The 21,705-nt window shown below is 43.4% G+C and overlaps 1 protein-coding gene across 6 annotated transcripts in view; it reads left to right on the top strand.

The window, feature by feature from the left end:
- The window catches only part of PARP6 (poly(ADP-ribose) polymerase family member 6), a 216,417-nt gene that overhangs the window by 24,121 nt on the left and 170,591 nt on the right, over positions 1 to 21,705 (top strand). For 4 of the 6 annotated variants that reach the window (XR_011201330.1, XR_011201332.1, XM_069222272.1 and 1 more), the window contains exons 1-2: positions 9,414 to 9,535; positions 12,650 to 12,727. Coding sequence is in view for 4 of the 6 variants with exons in the window: in XM_069222272.1 (XP_069078373.1) it covers positions 9,533 to 9,535; positions 12,650 to 12,727 (81 nt within the window). In the remaining 2 variants the exon portion in view is untranslated. Of the gene's footprint in view, positions 1 to 9,361; positions 9,536 to 12,649; positions 12,728 to 21,705 lie in introns of those variants that run through there. The other 2 variants (XM_069222273.1, XM_069222271.1) reach the window with 1 other exon arrangement.

The raw sequence follows: 21,705 nt of genomic DNA, 5'->3' as shown, positions 1-21,705 counted from the left end.
CAGGACCGAGAGGAACCACCTACCAGTGCAGGAGTGACCAGCAGGCGGCCCTCATCCTAGTCCAGTTGGTGGCTGGCCCGAGAAGCCCCCCTGTGCCGTGTCTGCATCGCCAAAGTGATCCCCGGGTCCCTCCATTGTTTTCAATACAAAACCCAATGCCTACTTTGCACACTGCACCCGGCTGCCCCTGTGCCGCTGAGGGTGTATTTTGTGTGCTGGTGTGTGTGTGTCCCAGTGCTCTACAAAACCCCCCCCTGGTCTGCTCCCCGAGGATGCAGGTATTTACCTGCTAGCAGAACAGAACCGGAGCCCCCCTGTTCTCCGAAGATCGCCTATGTGTTTTGGGCCCTCCTGTGACCTCTGCATCTGACCAGCCCTGTGTTGCTGGTGCTGTGACTTTGTGGTTGCCTTGAACCCCCAACGGTGGGCTGCCTATGCCCAGGAGACTGACTGTGTAAGTGCTTTGCTTACCTGAGAAACTAATGATTACTTACCTCGCCCAGGAACTGTTGATATTTGCACTGTGTCCACTTTTAAAATAGCTATTTGCCAGTTTCACCAAAACTGTGTGTACTACTGTTTTAAATCAAAGTTCTATACTTACCTGTGTGAAGTACCTTGCAATTTATGTACTTACCTAAAATTTGAATCTTGTGGTTCTAAAAATAAATTAAGAAAATATATTTTTCTATATAAAAACCTATTGGCCTGGAGTTACGTCTTTCAGTGTGTTTTCCTCGTTTATTGCCTGTGTGTGTACAACAAATTCTTAACACTACCCTCTGATAAGCCTACTACTCGACCACACTACCACAAAATAGAGTATTAGTATTATCTAATTTTGCCACTATCAACCTCTAAGGGGAACCCTTGGACTCTGTGCACACTATCTCTCACTTTGAGATAGTATATACAGAGCCAATTTCCTACAACACACACTGGACCCCATCATCATCACAGACAACAGCATCAAATACAGCTCCACCACATCACTCACATGGACCTACCACTCCATCATCCACTTCAAATCAATACACCTCAAGTCAACACCTTGCACAGGTTCAGCTTTCCAGACTGCAGCTACCGCAAAATTACAGAAGCAGACTGACTCATGGCCCTCAGCATGGACTATCATAGCCCATAGGCAACCTCGACAAGGACAGCAACAGAATAAATGGATCAAGAACTGCATGGTCTCCCTCGCACCAATCAAACTCAAGAAGCAGAGTAGATCAAACAAGCAGGCCAGTTGGTGACCCCTGAGACACCATACAACACTGTAAACAGCTAGAAAGGAAATAGCCAGCCGCAACACCACAGACAGAACTACCTACAAGACTGCACTCAGATGCTATCACCAGCAAATGAGAGGCGCCAAGAAAAAGGCACTAGTGGACTGCATCAAAGGAAGCTCTAACAGCTGCAGAGATTTTCTCAATTGTTAATGATTTCACCTTGCCCTTAACCACTGTCACAACATTGCTGCCTCCCAACATCTTTGTGACAACCTATCCACGTTCTTCCACAGCAAAATCACAAACATGTACGGCAACTTCGCATACCAACCCAACCAAAGAGAATTTGCTACTAACCTACCCACCACCAACCAAGACAGTCACCTGATCAAATGGCAACTCTTACCAGAAAATACACAGTGGCAATCATGCGGACCATCCACTGAGGCGCCCCTACGGACCCATGTCCCCACAACATCTACAACTTGGTACCATCTCCAATCAGTACCACCCTGACCCACATCATCAACACCTTCATCATGTCCACCACTTTTCTGGATGAAAGGAAACTTGCAGAAATCAACGCCGTCCTCAAGAAGCCCACATTTGACCCAAGTCAACTGAGCAACCTCTGACCCATCTCCCTGCTCTCCTGTCCAGTAAAAGTGATTGAGAAGGCCATCAACAAGCAGCTCACAACCCTCCTCGAACTTCCTCATCTTCTAGGCACCAATCAGGATTCAGAAAGAACCACAGCACGGAAACAGCACTCATCGTGGCAACTGACGACATTCGAATCATCCTAGACCAAGGAGAAACAGAAGCACTCATCCTGCTCAACCTCTCTGTGGCCTTCAACACTGTCCCCCATAACACCCTCATGAGAAGACTCCATGAGATTGGCATACTGATCTGTTTTCAGATGGATCTGTTCTTTCCTCATGGAAAGAACCCAAGGGGTCAGGCTCTTATCATTCACATCAAAAACTAAGAGACTGATATTCGGAGTCCCACAGGGATTGTCCCTCAGCCCCACCCTTTTCAACATATACAGGGAGTGCAGAATTATTAGGCAAATGAGTATTTTGACCACATCATCCTCTTTATGCATGTTGTCTTACTCCAAGCTGTATAGGCTAGAAAGCCTACTACCAATTAAGCATATTAGGTGATGTGCATCTCTGTAATGAGAAGGGGTGTGGTCTAATTACATCAACACCCTATATCAGGTGTGCATAATTATTAGGCAACTTAACAAAAACAAATATATACCCATTTCAATTATTTATTATTACCAGTGAAACCAATATAACATCTCAACATTCACAAATATACATTTCTGACATTCAAAAACAAGACAAAAACAAATCAGTGACCAATATAGCCACCTTTCTTTGCAAGGACACTCAAAAGCCTGCCATCCATGGATTCTGTCAGTGTTTTGATCTGTTCACCATCAACATTGCGTGCAGCAGCAACCACAGCCTCCCAGACACTGTTCAGAGAGGTGTACTGTTTTCCCTCCTTGTAAATCTCACATTTGATGATGGACCACAGGTTCTCAATGGGGTTCAGATCAGGTGAACAAGGAGGCCATGTCATTAGATTTCCTTCTTTTATACCCTTTCTTGCCAGCCACGCTGTGGAGTACTTGGACGCGTGTGATGGAGCATTGTCCTACATGAAAATCATGTTTTTCTTGAAGGATGCAGACTTCTTCCTGTACCACTGCTTGAAGAAGGTGTCTTCCAGGAACTGGCAGTAGGACTGGGAGTTGAGCTTGACTCCATCCTCAACCCGAAAAGGCCCCACAAGCTCATCTTTGATGATACCAGCCCAAACCAGTACTCCACCTCCACCTTGCTGGTGTCTGAGTCGGACTGGAGCTCTCTGCCCTTTACCAATCCAGCCACGGGCCCATCCATCTGGCCCATCAAGACTCACTCTCATTTCATCAGTCCATAAAACCTTAGAAAAATCAGTCTTGAGATATTTCTTGGCCCAGTCTTGACGTTTAAGCTTGTGTGTCTTGTTCAGTGGTGGTCGTCTTTCAGCCTTTCTTACCTTGGCCATGTCTCTGAGTATTGCACACCTTGTGCTTTTGGGCACTCCAGTGATGTTGCAGCTCTGAAATATGGCCAAACTGGTGGCAAGTGGCATCGTGGCAGCTGCACACTTGACTTTTCTCAGTTCATGGGCAGTTATTTTGCGCCTTGGTTTTTCCACACGCTTCTTGCGACCCTGTTGACTATTTTGAATGAAACGCTTGATTGTTCGATGATCACGCTTCAGAAGCTTTGCAATTTTAAGAGTGCTGCATCCCTCTGCAAGATATCTCACTATTTTTGACTTTTCTGAGCCTGTCAAGTCCTTCTTTTGACCCATTTTGCCAAAGGAAAGGAAGTTGCCTAATAATTATGCACACCTGATATAGGGTGTTGATGTCATTAGACCACACCCCTTCTCATTACAGAGATGCACATCACCTAATATGCTTAATTGGTAGTAGGCTTTCGAGCCTATACAGCTTGGAGTAAGACAACATGCATAAAGAGGATGATGTGGTCAAAATACTCATTTGCCTAATAATTCTGCACTCCCTGTACATCACACCGCTTACCAACATCATTTGATCTCAAGACATCATTGTCATTTTCTGTGCTGATGATACCAACTCAACCTCCCCGTGATGGACAAGACAACTACCACCAGGCTCAACTTCACCAACTGCATGACCATGGTAGCAGACTGGATGCGAACCAATGGCTTGCAGCTCAACTCTGACAAGACAGATGTTCTGATCTTTGGTAATAAGACCTCCCTATTGGACTTCACCTGGTGTCCATCAGAGCTAGGCCCAACACTCACACCCACAGACCATACAACAAATCTAGGGATCATCCTAGACAACAAGTTCAACATGACATCTCAAGTCAACACAGTGTGCACCTCCTGCTTCTACATCCTATGCATGCTATGAAAGATCTTTAAATGGTTGCCTCAGAACACCAGAAGGACTTTCAGGCAAGCACTCATTACTACCAGGCTGGACTATGACAACCCTCTCTACACCGCAAACTTCAAACAACACCTACAGAGACTGCAGACTATCCAGCACATTGCTGCAAGAATCCTACTCGACCTCCCACGCTACACCCACATCACACTGCACCACAAGAAGCTTCACCGGCTCCCCGATCACCAATGCAACCATTTCAAACTTCTTACACACACAAACAAAGCCCTACACAACACAGGACTGGAAAAACTGAACAGCTGCATACACTTTTACCAACCCACCAGAGACCGCTGCTCTCTGACTTGCACACATTCCACGCATCTGCAAAACCAAAATTGGAGGTTGCTCGTTTTCCTATGTCACACCCAAGAAATGGAACAACCTCCCTCAACAGATCACAGCCTCCTCCTCAATTCCTGAGTTCTGCAAGATGCTTAATACCTGGGACTTCCTATAAGCACCTTGGGCCCCTCACTCCTACAAACCTGCCCAAGCACCTGGATGCACACTCGAGGATTAGTGCAATACAAATCAATATAACATAGCATATTACATAACATAGGATGATGTTTGATTGGAACAGGTGTGGAGACATTGAAGAAATACCACCCAAGGACTCCTGGTTAATTGAGAAGAGAAGTTGGACTAACTCCAAGGACATTGGAGAGAGAAATTACTATGTTATTCAAGGATATACTGTGTCCCAAAAGTCTCCTTATGTCATGGGAATTAAAACATCGCCTGCCTGGCATTTGCCCAATTGTGATGTTAAAATATGACATTCTGTTAATTATTTAGCAGGATTTTTGGCAAACTTGAAGTGTGTATTATTCTATGTACTTCTGTTAAGAAACCTGCCTTGTGCCCCACTAACTTTGAGGTTAATTAAGTTGAGGAACAGTTTAGTTGGTGACTTTTGCATATTGACATGTGCCAAGTACATCGTATTGGTAATGTGTGTGTCAGGTTAGTAAGTTTCCATGTAAGTTAATTTCTGTTGTTTGGCAATTGCACTTTGTGTTAATAGTTGTGGTGTGCTAAATGCTTAGTACTGCACGACAAGTTGCGAAATTTAAATTATTCACCTCTGGGTTGTTTTGGGAGTAGAGCATGAGCATTTACTTTTGATTCCATAAGGAGTTTAGGTAGCTGTTTCGGGAAGAGCGTCTAGTGTCCATCTGAAGGTTGTGTACATATGTGCTTTTTGTGCATGTTTGAGTGTCACAGGTATGAGAAGAGAAGTACCCATTCACGAGATGTGAATGCAGAACTCTCGTGTTTGTTGGTGGAAACTGTGGAAGGAGCAGTACCCTGTTGCTACAGGTTGTATGCAGGGAGCACTCTATGTCCTGTGAAATTGGGGAAGTGTAGTACCCTGTCATGGGATGTTGGATGGGAGAATACCCCGAAGTGTGCTAATTTGGGAAAGAGTAGCACCCTGTTGAGAGAATTTGCATGGGGGAGTACTTCACAAGTACAAGGGCAATGTGGGAGACCATAAGTACCATGTTGTGAGAGGCAGCAAGGAAAAGTTCCTGTGAAGAAAAAATGCAGGGAAAATGAGTGTCCCGCTGTTTTTGGGTGATAGCCAGATGCTTCACCTGAGGCATCATTTTATACAAATGGGAAGATTTGACTGGTATGTTGCACAAGCAGGGTATGATTATAAATGTTTTGTGGTGTGGTTTATTCAGTTTATGGATAATGGAGTCAGTCACTGTTGTATTTGAATGATAATATTTGATGTAGCTCTAGTATGTTGAGTAACCACTTCTCTACCTGCGATGTGCATGATGTCAATAGGAGTATTGCTGGACTACTCTAGTGTTTGATTTTTGTGTTGCGTCAATAATTTTTCAGTGTAGGTCTACTGGTAACATTATTGTGCTTGGAAGATACCCAGACTTCTTCAGGTGCAATTTAGAGGGCACAGTACTGGGTGCATATTCAGTACTTTAATCAGCCTGGCAGTTTGTCATGTTGGTTTGGCCAGCAAGTGTAGCTGGATGTGGGGCTTCACTTTTTTGTGGGATGCAGTAAGTGGCCCTTGGGGGGATGTGAGTGCTGTTGGTGGAAGACGGAGAATGTGTGAGAGGTTGTTGTGCTGTGTAGTTTAGTAATGTCATATGAATATCCAATGACCATGTATGAGTGTTTTTATGAGGACAGATTTTGTGTTGGAATCTGGTCACAGAGTCTGAGTTAAGGTGATGTACGGTTAAACTTTCTGTTTTTGTTTTTTTTGTGCCTTGACTGTATAGACTTAGGGATGACAGGGAAACACTTTGGCGAAGGAAGCTTGTGGGTTCCTGTGACTAAACGCCTGTGACTGCATGTCCTATATTTATAAATGTTGTATGGTGTCATTGTGAATGTGCAGACAGGAGGGCCTTTTGTCCAAGGTGGTTGCAAGACTTGCATGTCTTGGAATGTTGTGTAATGATAGTCACAACCTAGTTGTTTTGTTGTTTCTTTGTTTGACATGAGATGTGGAGAGCCTTACGTCTTATCCTGTTGCAGAGTTTCTGTGAGTACTGTTTGTTGTCTTTGTGTGTATCCCTTTACTTTAAATGCAAGGAAACATCAAGGAAGGATTTATAAAGCGATGCAAATCACCCGTGAGGGTCTCAAGGCGCTGGAGTTGCTAACTGCTTCGTGGTGATCTGATCATTTGAACAGCTAGGTCTTGAGTCCTTTCCTGAATTGCCGGAGCAATGAGGCGGTCCTGAGGTGCAGGAGAAGGTTGTTCCAAGCTTTGGAAATGGTTGTTTGTTGTTTTCAAGAAAGTGAGGTGTGAATTATCCTGTATTTCCGCATTCCCTGTATGTCTGAACGGTTGTCAGGAATGCTTAGTGAGAATGTTTAATAGTATGTTGGTGTATGACCTGGAGTGGAAACTAGGAGACGGGGACAGTTGGAGGGAGGATGGAGCCCTGACAGGACATACCCGCTGTTGCCGTGACTAAACAACCTAACTTACCTCCTACTTGCAAGGCTTCATTGTATGAAGACCCAAACTCTAACTACAAAATATTATCTGTTTCCCTCTGCTACCTAGAATGTACTCCGTACCTACAGGGAGTGCAGAATTATTAGGCAAGTTGTATTTTTGAGGATTAATTTTATTATTGAACAACAACCATGTTCTCAATGAACCCAAAAAACTCATTAATATCAAAGCTGAATATTTTTGGAAGTAGTTTTTAGTTTGTTTTTAGTTTTAGCTATGTTAGGGGGATATCTGTGTGTGCAGGTGACTATCACTGTGCATAATTATTAGGCAACTTAACAAAAAATATATATACCCATTTCAATTATTTATTATTACCAGTGAAACCAATATAACATCTCAACATTCACAAATATACATTTCTGACATTCAAAAACAAAACAAAAACAAATCAGTGACCAATATAGCCACCTTTCTTTGCAAGGACACTCAAAAGCCTGCCATCCATGGATTCTGTCAGTGTTTTGATCTGTTCACCATCAACATTGCGTGCAGCAGCAACCACAGCCTCCCAGACACTGTTCAGAGGTGTACTGTTTTCCCTCCTTGTAAATCTCACATTTGATGATGGACCACAGGTTCTCAATGGGGTTCAGATCAGGTGAACAAGGAGGCCATGTCATTAGATTTCCTTCTTTTATACCCTTTCTTGCCAGCCACGCTGTGGAGTACTTGGACGCGTGTGATGGAGCATTGTCCTGCATGAAAATCATGTTTTTCTTGAAGGATGCAGACTTCTTCCTGTACCACTGCTTGAAGAAGGTGTCTTCCAGGAACTGGCAGTAGGACTGGGAGTTGAGCTTGACTCCATCCTCAACCCAAAAAGGCCCCACAAGCTCATCTTTGATGATACCAGCCCAAACCAGTACTCCACCTCCACCTTGCTGGCGTCTGAGTCGGACTGGAGCTCTCTGCCCTTTACCAATCCATCCACGGGCCCATCCATCTGGCCCATCAAGACTCACTCTCATTTCATCAGTCCATAAAACCTTAGAAAAATCAGTCTTGAGATATTTCTTGGCCCAGTCTTGACATTTCTGCTTGTGTGTCTTGTTCAGTGGTGGTCGTCTTTCAGCCTTTCTTACCTTGGCCATGTCTCTGAGTATTGCACACCTTGTGCTTTTGGGCACTCCAGTGATGTTGCAGCTCTGAAATATGGCCAAACTGGTGGCAAGTGGCATCGTGGCAGCTGCACGCTTGACTTTTCTCAGTTCATGGGCAGTTATTTTGCGCCTTGGTTTTTCCACACGCTTCTTGCGACCCTGTTGACTATTTTGAATGAAACGCTTGATTGTTCGATGATCACGCTTCAGAAGCTTTGCAATTTTAAGAGTGCTGCATCCCTCTGCAAGATATCTCACTATTTTTGACTTTTCTGAGCCTGTCAAGTCCTTCTTTTGACCCATTTTGCCAAAAGGAAAGGAAGTTGCCTAATAATTATGCACACCTGATATAGGGTGTTGATGTAATTAGACCACACCCCTTCTCATTACAGAGATGCACATCACCTAATATGCTTAATTGGTAGTAGGCTTTCGAGCCTATACAGCTTGGAGTAAGACAACATGCATAAAGAGGATGATGTGGTCAAAATACTCATTTGCCTAATAATTCTGCACTCCCTGTATAGTGCTTTCTCTTTTGGTGAACAAGCAGACGGGGCTTCAGAGTAATCCATCGTTCCGACATGCTGATGTCTCTGAAGAGCAAGCTCGTGTAGGGCGACGTCTGCCGGGCAGAAAATCTGATTTAACAGAGGTTTAGCCTGGCTCTTTTGGCTTTCTCTGCTATTCTTTGCTTCACTCATGTCTTCTCTTTTCTGTCTTTTTGTCTGTGACCCCGCTTCCCTCTATCTTTCTATTATGCCTCTTTCTCTCGCTGCCTCTCCCTTCCGCCTGTCCAGCGTGTATACTTAGTGTGTGATTGTCCCTCTCTTTCCGAAGATATTATCTCTGTTCTCAGGTCTCTGTCATCCTATCCGAAGCTTCACTGAATTGTTGTCTTTCTTCACAAAAGGAGGGCGCGTGATTTCTAGGTATTAGTTCAAGAGCTGCTCTTGGAAAGGCTGATGTAACCAGAGTCGCGTCTTCTTTACAGGATAGTGCGTGGTTGCCACGGAGACAGTGGACATCGCCTGAGCCTAGTCAGCCCTTGCTCACCAGGGCCTGGAGCTGCCGGATGCCTGCCTCCGCCTTGTCAGCCTTGCTGGTAGCATGGAGGCCCGAGGCCTAGCCTTGTCCAAGGAGCGCCTCTAACTCTCCAGCGCCAATGGTGAGTGTGCGCAGAAGCCCCCCCCCCCTCGCAACTTCCGGCCGAAGCACCCTCTCCCTTTCGCTCTCACAGCCTGCCCCCCTCTTCTTCCACCTCATTCTCAACTTCACCTCCCCTCTCACAATCAGTGCTGTCTCTCCTCCGCTGCCGCAAGCTGCTCTCTCTTCCTCTGTCATGCCACCAGCTCTCATGCCACATTCCATGTGAACCCTCTCCCCCCATCTCACCATCAGCCTGTGGATTTTCTGTCATACTTAGTTCGCTTTCCTTTAATATCACTTCTACTCGGGTGTGACGTGCTTTACCGTCTTTACACACTCATTGCGAACCCTCTCTCATCCACTGCGCAATCACACCTAGTCCACTCTCCCTTTATCTTACTTCCACCCAGGTCTCACTTCTTTCCATTCACTATTAGCGATAATTGCTCCGTTCCCACACCCAGTTCTGTATCCTTCCCTTTTCCACTCACTCGATTCCATTTCTCTGTCACATATTCTCACCTCAGTCTCGCGCCCCTCAGTCAGTCACTCTCATCTCTTCTAATCCATATCCCCAGGCTTTCTCGCCCTCTGTTCCTAGTCCTGTCTCTTCCTCTCATCCGTCATTGTTTACATTTAAATCATCTTTGTGATGCCGTCACCCTATGGGCGATTGTCTCTTACACTCATGTCCCGTCTTGTTTCCCACTCCATCTCACTAAGCCACCACTATTCCCTCTTGCAATCACAACTCACGTCATCCTTCTCACACCCACCTCTCTTCTTTCAGTGAACCAGTTATTTTGTCTTCCACCACAAAACAGATTTATTTCCTTCACTCTCAGCACTTAGCCACAACCCTTAAGCCTCATTCTCACTCCTGTCTCTTCAACTCATTTTCATCTCACTCCTTCATACAAACACCTAGTCCTCTCCCCATCACACTGCCAGGCTTCTCTCCCTCCTCCTCTCATTCATTCCACCCTTGTATGTCTCCCATCAGCCTCTGTCCTGTGTTCTTGTAATCCGCTCTGTCGTTTGCACATTCGCTCTCATTGCACTCTCTTCTCACATTTTGCCCTCCTTTGCACTCTTCTTCCCTCTGTCAGCCCTCCTACTCCCTCTGTCTCACTACACTGTACCCACTCATCCCATTCCTTTTCACTCTTAGTGCTCTTTTTACTGGGTTGTCACTCTTCCATAAACACTCAGACTCTGTCACATGCAAACCAGCCCTTTCATGAATACACACAGTTGGTCTCCTGTCCTTGAACCTCTCACACAGGCCGTCGTTAAGAGTTGAAGCAGGGGATGAGTTTGTGTGAGGCATCGTACTGCTCCGGCAAGTTCCCAGTGGCCTGCTGTCCCCGTACCCTGAATTACTTTACTTTTCTTTTTTGCACCCTTGAAAACCACTGGGGCTTTGGGGTCAGCAGGGAACAGAGGTTGAGGCCAGCCCTCAACTCACTCTCACCATAATGCTGGGGAGAGCATGCAGCCCTGGCACCACAATCATTGTCAGTCCACTGGACCTGCACAGCAACCTGCTATGGGGGAGACCACAGACACCTGCCACCTGCTTAAAGCAGTTTGGCAATGAAAATGTTAACCTTCCCCGAATCATACAAAACCTGTTCCAAAAGGTTATTCCTCATTACAGTGATTTTAACTTGTGACCCCTTTTACTCATAGAGAAATGATGATCTGAATCAGTGGTTCCCAATCTTTTGACTTCTGTGGACCCCCACTTTATCATTCCTGAACCCGGGGACCCCCACTTAATCATTATTGGAATCCGGGACCCACCTCCCTCCTTACTGAATCATTACTGAAAGCTGGGGACCTAATCTGTTAATAATATTTCATTTGCTAAGCAGTCCCGGACCCCCTGAGAGGCTTCGCGGACCCCCATGAGTCCTCGGACCACAGGTTGGGAACCACTGATCTGAATCATTCATTTTAGCCTGGGTGTTTCACCAAGGAGTTAACAGAAACCTGTATTGAAGCACTTAATCCTCTTTGTTTCCACCTACTACTCACGTCACCCCTTACTTCTCATACTATGCTCTCTCCACTCAACCTCATCTCTTCTTTCATCTAACATAGTTCCATCTCATATTATGTCCTCTCTCCTTTCATTGAAATTTCAGCCATCTTCATCTTCCAGCATCTCCTAATCCCACTGTCTTTCCACCTCACACCCATATGTCATTCCTTCTAATATTCAGTCCTGGGTCCTGTCTTGTCACAATTGATCTTCTGTGCCTCCATCTTACACTCTAACATCTCTCTTTCTTTGATGCTCTCAATTCTTTCTCTTCACCCTCTGTACACTCTGTGCTTTCCTCTACCACTTTGCCTTCTCACCTTCAGGCTCTCGCTCAGTCACGTGTCCTTCCCTTTCACATAGTTTCACTCCTTATCTCTCAGATTCCATTCTTTCTTCTTCCATCTCTCAGTAAATGCTTGACCCACTGAGGTTGCAAGACAGCACAGTCAGTTAAGCATTTATTGAGTGCATTTGTTGTGACTTAGAGTTACAGCTTAATTCTTGACAAGGTCAAATCCTCCTTTCATCTTTCTTAGGTCAATTGTCTACAATTCAGTTGATAAGTAATTCAATTGCTTAATATTTACAACGAGTACTTATAACATTAAAGCATAAAACAACTACAATAGAAATAGCTAGGTAAAAAAGATAGGGCTCGATTTCAAGTTTGGCGAATAGGTTGCTCTTTCGCAAACATGACAGGTATCATGCCAGCCTTATTACAAATGCATTAGTGCAGAGTAACCTTTCTGCCAACCTCTAAATTAGGCTCTGTCTTTTATTATTCACTCTTCTCCATACAAAGGATGAGACCGTCAGCTAATGTGGTTCCCAACCTTTTGACTTCTGTGGACTCCTACTTTATGATTCCTAGAACCCGGGGACCCCCACTGACTCATTATTGGAGTCCGGGGACCCCCCACTAAGTCATTACTGAAAGCTAGGGACCTAATCTGGTAATATTGTTTGATTTTCTAAGCAGTTGCGGACCCCCTGAGGATGCTTTGCGGACCCCAGGGGCCCCCGACCACAGGTTGGGAGCCACTGTAATACAGCATTTAATTCTGTCTTTCTCTTTCATAGGACATCAAAGGTCAGTGCTGGACTGACGATGATTCCGAAGGAGAAAATGAATCTGAAGAATTTCTTTATGGCGTCCAGGTAAGTCCTCCCGTAATGTTTTTTTTTTTTAGTCTTCTTCAGCAGCTTACTGTCATCATAGTAGATTTTCTTGTTTTACCTAAACTGGACAATATTTTTTGTATATTAGATTGTTATTACATTTCTTTCTTTCACCCCAAGGCAAATGAAGTAGGAAGATATCCTTTTTGACCACATGTATCAGGGTTTTCAGGTCCTTTGTTCCAAATCCTGGGGCAGCAGGCAGGGGCCCAATTATATCTATAAATACTGTTTTTATTTTGAAGTGCAGTAGTATTCTAGATTCACATGGCACAAATTACCCCACCAACAAGTGGATATGCTTGAACTGAACCCTGTTTACTGGAATTGAATCTTTGGGGCGCCAACCACCAGTATGGGCAGATAGACTTGTGATGATACTGACCCAAAACAACAGAATGTGTCATAATTTAGATGCCATCTTAGATTGTTTGGATGCATAAGGAAGAAAGGACGTCAAGAGGTAGCTCATTTGTATACACATCATCGGTTGGTTTGAACTTTGAGGCTCGTGGTACAGAGCATGTGAGAAAAACTACATACGTTATTTATGTCTTTCTCAAGATTTAAAAAGAAGTGTGGATAGATACACTGAAGATGTATATTTTGTGTCATCCACAGAACAACATTGACACTCAGTGTCATATTTGTCAGCAGTTCATAGTAAAAACCATGTAAGTGTAAAGAGAAACATTCTGTATTGTTATATGCACTGGTACTGGAGTTGAGCTGTATTTAGTCCTCCAAAACTGCGCATAAGGATCCGACTGCTGAGTCAGAAAAGTTTATTACCTTGGAGTACAAACATAATGGTGGAGAAAAAGAAAAACAATAATTGAGGGATTAATTGGGTGGTAGACTGACTCAGCTAAAGAAGACCATAAAGAAGGGTGGGATGAGTGCCTACTTTATTGAGGATCAAGGTTTACCTTTGTATGGCATTAGAATGGCACATACATGAGGACACGTGAGGGGCATTGATATGTCATCTTAGGAAAACCCCAAGGACGCACAGGATTCTATCCCAAGGAACAGGACACACAGACTACTCGAGTGGTTCACCATGCGAGGATTACAAATTCTAGGGTAATGCCCATCTGCACCTGATGAAATGGGCTCATATAACTCAAAAGTCATCTGTATGGGGTGCAGTTTGAAAAGGACCAATAGGTCTTATTTTGTTGGTGGAAACCATCACCCATCTCTTGAAGAAAAAAATGTATTCTGATGCTACCGCATGGTCTGTAGACAGGTTATAGCATCTTTAAGACACCAGCCCCTGTAAATTGTTGACACCAATTAATAAGAGGAAAAATTATGATGCACAACTACATGCATTTACATTGGAAGCGACGCAGTGCCATTCAGTTTCATTGCACGGCTGCACAGAAAAGGTCAGTTGTTCTAAGCTTTAGTACAGGGTCCTCTTCAGGTAGCGAGAGCAAGAAACTGCTGCAGTGGGGAAACAATTTGAGGCACATGTAGATACAGGATGGCCTATTGAAAATTGGGTAGTAATGTTTAAGTGTTGTACTTACCATCCACGGAAAGACATTGAAAGATTTGCTACAGGATCTCTCAGAAGAGCATAGGCAAATAAATGTGTGAACCCAACCTATCGTAAAAGAGGGAAAGGTTGTATTCAACACCTACCTTAAGGTAGCCTTCGAGTTGATGTACACTTTAGGCAGATGCCAATGACTTGGTGCTGAGACTTCGTTCTTTACTGTATAACTATTGCATCTGTTCAGAGGTTTAGATCCACATACATAAAGTGCACTTCAATTGTGAAAATCTATTAGCAAAGTGGGTAGGAGATACACCAGAAAGGATTATGAAAGAGACAGAAAAAGCTAAAGCCTTGGGCACAACAGACCAAAGCCAATTTATCATAGAAGGTGCCTTTTGTACATAGGGTGTCATCAACAGAATTACAAGAATTACACACAGATTTACCAACAGAAGTCTGATTCTGCCTGCAATCAAGGCCCATCAATACCTGGCTACAGCACACTTCTAACTAACTGTTAACTTTTGAAGCTGATGCAGCAGATGAGGTTAGAGTTTCAGGAGGTTTGGCCCCTGGAAACAGTAACATGATTGCCTTCGTTCTCCGTTATCATTAATACTCCCAGCTGGGAAGGCTGAGGTTATTCCATTACAAGCAGTAGGAGATAACGCGAGATAAGAGTATGCTACAGACCATACGTCACCTTTTTTGCATCAGATTTCTATATAAACCCCAAAAAATCCAAAGCTAAGAGAAACACACATGAAGTAACAACAGATTTAACTCTCGTTTTAGTTAAGGTATAGCAGTGTTTGGTCAAACATTAGAGGGAAAAATATTGCATGGACAAAATAGTGTCTCGCAAATATAGAGGACAAAAATATCAGGAAGGTACGTTTTTGTGGGGAAGCAAAGTTTTATTATACTTAACTTCACATCTGCGTTCCTTGAAGATATACATATCTTCAAGATATATAGATGTGGAGTTAAGAACAGTAAATCTATACTTATCTATTTGCACTTACCTTCTCAGTAGTTTGGTCTCTGATATTTTGGACACAATATTCTGTCCACACTTTATTTGTGCAATCAGTATTCTATCAGGCATCCGGTGTAGGCACTACTTCTTGATAAGGGCACTCTTGAAGAGGTACAATTGAACAAAAGAGGACATATTGTGTGTTCACAATACTCTCTTATTTCCAAGAAGCACAGTATCTTACATGAGATATTAGTTCTCGGGCTTCTCAATCAATATATTCGCCCTAAAAAGTTCAGATTGACAACTCAGGCTGTAATTCTTCTTTTGAAAGAGGACAAATATAGGGCAATTCTTGTCCTCTGATAAGTGTATTTTCAGATGCTAATTTATCAGAAGCAAGAAGCAGTAGCAGAAAACATACATTTATTGTTCTCTAATACAGCATCAAATTACCAAGAGTGTTTACCAAATGCTTGCTTGTGGAGGTTAAGCATTCACCATGCAAGGCCATACAGGTGTGTCCAGGCTTAGGTGATTGCTTTGTGTAGGGGAGTTCCCTTAACTAGTTACACAGCAGCACAAACAGAACCACAATATGTTGTTCCCTTTGGACTTCTCAGTCAACTTTGCAAAGTCATGTCTAATGCCCACTCAACAAAAGACATTTCTGACGGCAGGCACTGTGAAAGTTGTAGCGTCTCAGAACATGATTCCTTAACACAATCAGTAAAAATGGAAAACTGGGAGCCTTAAATATAGCTGTGCCAGGCAGTGAGCTAAGTGAGGTTAATGATTTCCTTTGTGGAGATTTAGTGGCAGATCTTTCTACAGAAAGACCCACTTTGTGGCTATGGGGCTTCTTGGGTGTTTTGTTGACCATGTGGCCACCATGACGAGAAGCAAAGTCAATATCTTGACTCACAGATAATAAACAATGTGAAGAAGACTTCACTTACCCATTAATGTGTTATTTCTCTACATCTTCATTTGATCATTTTTTCTGTTTACGACTCAGGTTTTCCAACCTCATTCAATCAATCAGGATTTGTGAAGCGCAGCCAATCACCCAACAGGGTATCCAGGCACTTGCAGGTCCCTGAAAAAAAGCAGCGAAAAACAGTGAAAAGCAAGAAGAAGGCACATAAAACAGGGAGGGAGAAGCAAGGAGACAGCAGTGAGAATGAGGGAAATGTAAGGCGAAGGCACCCAAAAAAAGGGTGAAAAACAAAGAGAAAGCAGTGAGAACTATGGAAACGCAAGGAGAAGGCAAGATGAAAGCAGTGAGAACGAGGGGAACACAAGGAGAGGGCACACAAAAACGGGAAAAAGCAAGGAGAGAGCAGTGAGAACGAGGGAAAAGTGAGGAGAAGGCACACAAAAATGGGGAAAAAGCAAGGGGAAAGCAGTGAAAAACGAGGGAAAAGCAATGAGAGGTCACACAAAAAAACGGCAGAATAAGCAAGGAGAAAGTAGTGAAAATGAGAGAAAAGCAAGGCGAGGGCACACATAAAATGGGGAGGGGAAGCAAGGAGAAAGTAGTGAGAAAGAAGGAAAAGCAGGGAGCAGGCACTCAAAAAACAGGGGAGCAAGCAAGGAGAAAACAGGCTCAAGAGCAATGGAGCATCATGGGGAGAGCTGGGCCTGGGACCTGCTCCACCTTCACACCCCACAACTTCTCATAATAATCAATATTTTTTAGTTTTTTATTTTGGAATATAAATATATAAATGCCGTAAAACGGTAGTTCCCAACCTGTGGTCCGGGGACCCTTGGGGGTCCGTGAAACCTCCTCAGGGGGTCTGCGACTGCTTAGAAAAATTAAATAATATTAACAGATTAGGTCCCAAGCTTTCAGTTATGACTCAGTGGGGGGTACCCAGATTCCAATAATGATTAAGGAGGGGTCCCGGGTTCCAGGAATGATAAAATCGGGGTCCACAGAAGTCAAAAGGTTGGGAACCACTGCCATAAAACATGCCACCATGTGCTTTTTTTGCAAATTTGTGCTTTAAAACCATCTAGATATTCATACCATGATCTGATGGAGAGGAAAACCACACCCTATCTGTAATTCTCACTGAGGGCAGTGTGATGAAATATATATTTTTTTTAAAAAAGGTTAAAAGATATTGGGACCATGTGTTGTAATAATCTCTGCTCAATGCTGTCCTGGTTTATAGACAAACTGACAGGCAGACATGACCAGGATTCTGCTGTTTACGAGGATCTAAAGAACACACAATATATTATTTTCTTTGGCATATTTTCTATTCCCAAAAACACTGACATAGTCCTAACCCAATCCTAGTGGAGTCCCTAAGGTCATTTCCCACCTGTCGCTCAAGCCTCCTCTAGTCTGAAATCATGATTGTCCAGCTCACTTTGAACTGGTTCGGAGTAAACAATGTCTATATGTGTTAGGCCACATTTACATTATCCAGTCAGTATTCAAATGTGGTCCTGGGGAAGAAGAGGTTTAATCATGTCACTCTGAGAAAGGCATGTGATCATAGATGGTTTTGAGCAGATCATGGGAGTGTATTGCTCATTAAATAGGAGCTGTAAAGGACATTGGTATTATGTTATGTCTTTGAGCAATGTGAGCAAGCAAACTAAGGTATGCAGTGTTTTGTGGTTGAAAGTGTGGTACAAGGGAGCATAAAAAAGAAAGAGAGGATGATAAGAATGAAAAATAATTCTATTGATTCCTGTTCAGTATAAACAGGAATGCCCAGGCCTCCTTTTTAAGTTACTTCAGCCACCAGTGTTGATCCTGACTTCTTTCAGCCTTAAGTCAGTGACTTGGCATGGGCTTTTATCATGGCATCCCTATACTATAAACATCACATGCAAATGAAAAATGTAGGCATAAACAGTAATACATTCTGGCAAATTTTGCAGTCATGAGTTTGATCAGCATAAATAATGCATGGTCCAAAGGCATCTTTACTTAAAGATACCAGTGAATTAGCTGAAATTTGCATTGTACTATTGCCCTTTGGTATGGTATGTATGAAGACTATGACTGCTATTACAAATGGCCAAGTAACCCTGATGCAGCCAGTAGCATGAGTGTTGGGACGGGAATGTCTCTTTCATGGTGTACGGACATGTACCCCTGCCCTGAGTCACTCGACTGCATGTGAAATGGGTATGCTGACTTTTTGTGATAGCAAAGTAATCTAATGTGTGCTGAGGACAAGACATTTTGACAATAAAGCCAAGGTCCATAACACCACGTATGCCCTCTTTTATGGCATGGGACTACTGTCCAACTCCTGGCTGCTATATTGTAGTGATTTTTAAATATTAATAGGCCTGAACAGACCTTTTTTCTGTTCTAACAGGGAGTGTGAACTACTGGTCACACTCATGTAACTGTCCTGCCTTAATATAACATGCATGCCCTTCACTGACATTCTATGTGTTGGTCTAGTGTATGCGTATACATTGTGAATGTATAGCCATACAGGAAAGTAAGATTGTGTGCAATGTGTGTATGTTTGCTGGGACTAGTGGCATCCATTTTGGATGGCCCTGGGTTTGGCATGGAACAAGATGAGATGTATACAGCTTCCCCAGACAGTGAAAGTGTATTACCTGCATTCCTGAGGCTACAGACCTAGATACCAAAGTGAGGGAGGATAGAGATAAGACTGTCCTTCGAAATGAGGACCTTTTATCAAAAGCTTGCTGATTAGTTTAGTTTATTTATTTCGGCTAGAAAGTAATATATACAAAAAGATTAAAACAACAACGATAAACAAAAGTTAAAAATACTAAAATCGCATAAATACATTGTAAAATGACTAATCCCACTTCCTTCTTGAAGATAAGAACCCACAAACAGATATAATACAACTATTGGGGTCTAAAAGAGAGGTCAGCTAAAAGCACATTGAGTAGCAAGAGGTTATTCGATGCCTCCTAGACATGCAGTTCATCCCCACTGATAATAATCAGGGTTTAAGTGACACTACGGAGCAACACTTTTGCTCTGATCTTCCGAGCCCAATGCAAAAAATTGGAAACGGCCAACATATATCGCTCCTTGGTGTCAGAATTCAAGATTCTCATTGCTTCCCAATAATGCCTCACTCCATCCAATCTGCAAAGCGCAATAATCCACTTCTTTCTGAGCTGTGCATAAATGGGGCAAAAAAATTCAAACTGTTCTTCAGACTCTTTAAACGATAAACATCGTGGACAATAATTCAGAGAACATCCTGTTTGATCCCATTTCGCAGTTAAAGACCTTAACCCAAACCTCCGGTTGCACCAAGTACAAATCCCTAGGTATACTGTCCAGCCCTGGAGCCTTTTCTCTTTTCATCTGCCATGGGCAATTTCGGTTTTAACTGGAGTAAAGGCTGTTACTACACTGCCAGCAATAGCTGTTGATGGATCAATGTTTGCTGGCTCAAAGGTTCCCAGGCCAACCCCCTTGTTCTGGTTTATATCCTTGCCCCATTCACGGTACAGACCCTCAAAGTGTGCTACCCATTTCTCAGATTGGACTGCTAGCTCAAGATGTTTTTTGGCTGGAGCCAAGCCGCCCGAGATTAGCCTCCAAAAGGTCTTTGGGTCCTTGTTATGAAGAGCATCAGTAATGTTAGCCCACTGTTCCAGTTCCCAGTTCTTTTTGGCATTTACCAAGCAGGATTTGTATCTTTTCCTGGCCGTACTTATTTTGAAGTGACTGCCCCCTTTTACCGCCACCAACAGATGCATTTTTTCCTGGCGGCATTCTTTGGAGTACCACCTCAGTAGGGACTTTTGAAAGATTTCCTGCTTTTCATCTGTCTCGAAAATCTGCCTCATCTGGGACAATGTAGGGTTACAAAATAAATTTTTGCCACTTCGGTTGCAGCTAGACCAGCCAATTTGTCCACAATTAACTCATATACCTGTGTCTGCACCAGTAGGTTATTCGCTACTGCTGCCCATTTATTATTTCTCTTGTTATTAGTTACCTATAACAGAGTTTTAGTTAAGGTTCGGGGTGAAGTAAGACTCATAAGGTTACTCTCTTGAAATTTAACGCTTAAGGCATTATGGTCACCATCTGCTCTTATTATTACCATAGCGACTATATAAGGCTACAATGCATTATCCAGAAACTTAGTCAATGTGACTTAATGATGTCCCTCTTTTGAGTGTTGGGTGGGGAGAAGAGTCCGACCTAGTATTGCCATTAACAGCCCTTAAACTAGAAAGGAAATGAAACTCCTGTAGCTGTTGCCCTAGGCAGGATAACCTACTGGTGGCATCTTTAGGAGCCCTTGATCTAAACAGGGAAACAGGAAAGTATGATGCTCAGCTTTGGTCCGTCTGGCCGTAGGTAAGCTGTGTGTTACAGTCTCCTGCTATGGATTTTTGGGTATTACCTTTTAAATGGCCAAGCAGATCCAATAAATTGTAAATGATCACAGACTTGGCATTAAATGGTACCACTCTAACATGCACCTTGATGATTACACTGTTCCTAAACCTTAATGGAGTTGCAATTTTAATTTCTATGTTCAACAGGTCCCTACAAATTGTCGGAAGCATCCTATCAATGGGAAATAGATCAAACCTCAGCCAAATTAGAAGTCCTTCAAAGGCTCTTCCCACTGAAGAAGCCACAGCACTAACACTAAAGGAAACATTATCAGGTCTGTGCAGATTGCTGATTAGTTTTTCCTGTGCACTGCCATGTGATGGATAGTTGGCCATCAGGTTCTGTTCTGACTCTTTCCTCCCTGCATTACCTGCCTGAGAAGCCTTTAACTGATAGCCATCATTACCCAGAGGTTCAAGTGCAGAAAGGGTGTTCTTTGCTCATTGTGCAGAGGCATAGTAGGACATACCCCAGGATATATGTGGCAAATTACCCCAGCCACCATGGTTGTGACCCAGTATCCTTTAACTGTTTTGTGGACCACCGAACACGATATAACAATGCGTTACTGGCTGCATCAGGATTTCAGTTGATTCAGAATACTTCCATTATCCCTGACATTCCCCTACTACCTCCTGGATACCTTGACTACAAAGATCCAAAATATCCAGGCTGGCTAAGAAAAGGAAAATATGTGCAGCAATACCAAGTTCTCTGGTTATTCCCAATTTTTCAGTGTCCACATGAAACTGTCTTGTAATTCCCATCTCGAATTACCAAGCCGTAGTATCGGATCCTCTATTTGTGCAATTGTGAAATTATGAAATTACTACTTCGAAATTCTGATGCAGTAGTTATTGGACCTCATGTGTCAAGTAAATAGTGCACCCTGCGAAGGCAAATTGTATCATCACAAAATAGTGATTCCCTGCACAGTGTTACAGAACGTCTGGCCTCTCTGTCGGTCCAGCAGCCCAAGAGGTTCAGGTCTCACTTCTGGCTGCAATGAGCAAGCAGGCCTAACTGTCTGAACATAAAACATTGGCCCAAAATGATTTCACTGCCTCAGAAGATCTGCTTCC

Source organism: Pleurodeles waltl, chromosome 3_1, assembly GCF_031143425.1.
Source record: "Pleurodeles waltl isolate 20211129_DDA chromosome 3_1, aPleWal1.hap1.20221129, whole genome shotgun sequence".
In the NCBI taxonomy this organism is placed as follows: domain Eukaryota; kingdom Metazoa; phylum Chordata; class Amphibia; order Caudata; family Salamandridae; genus Pleurodeles; species Pleurodeles waltl.
The sequence above is the reverse complement of the archived record's forward strand: the minus strand, read 5'-3'. Positions and strand labels throughout refer to the sequence as shown.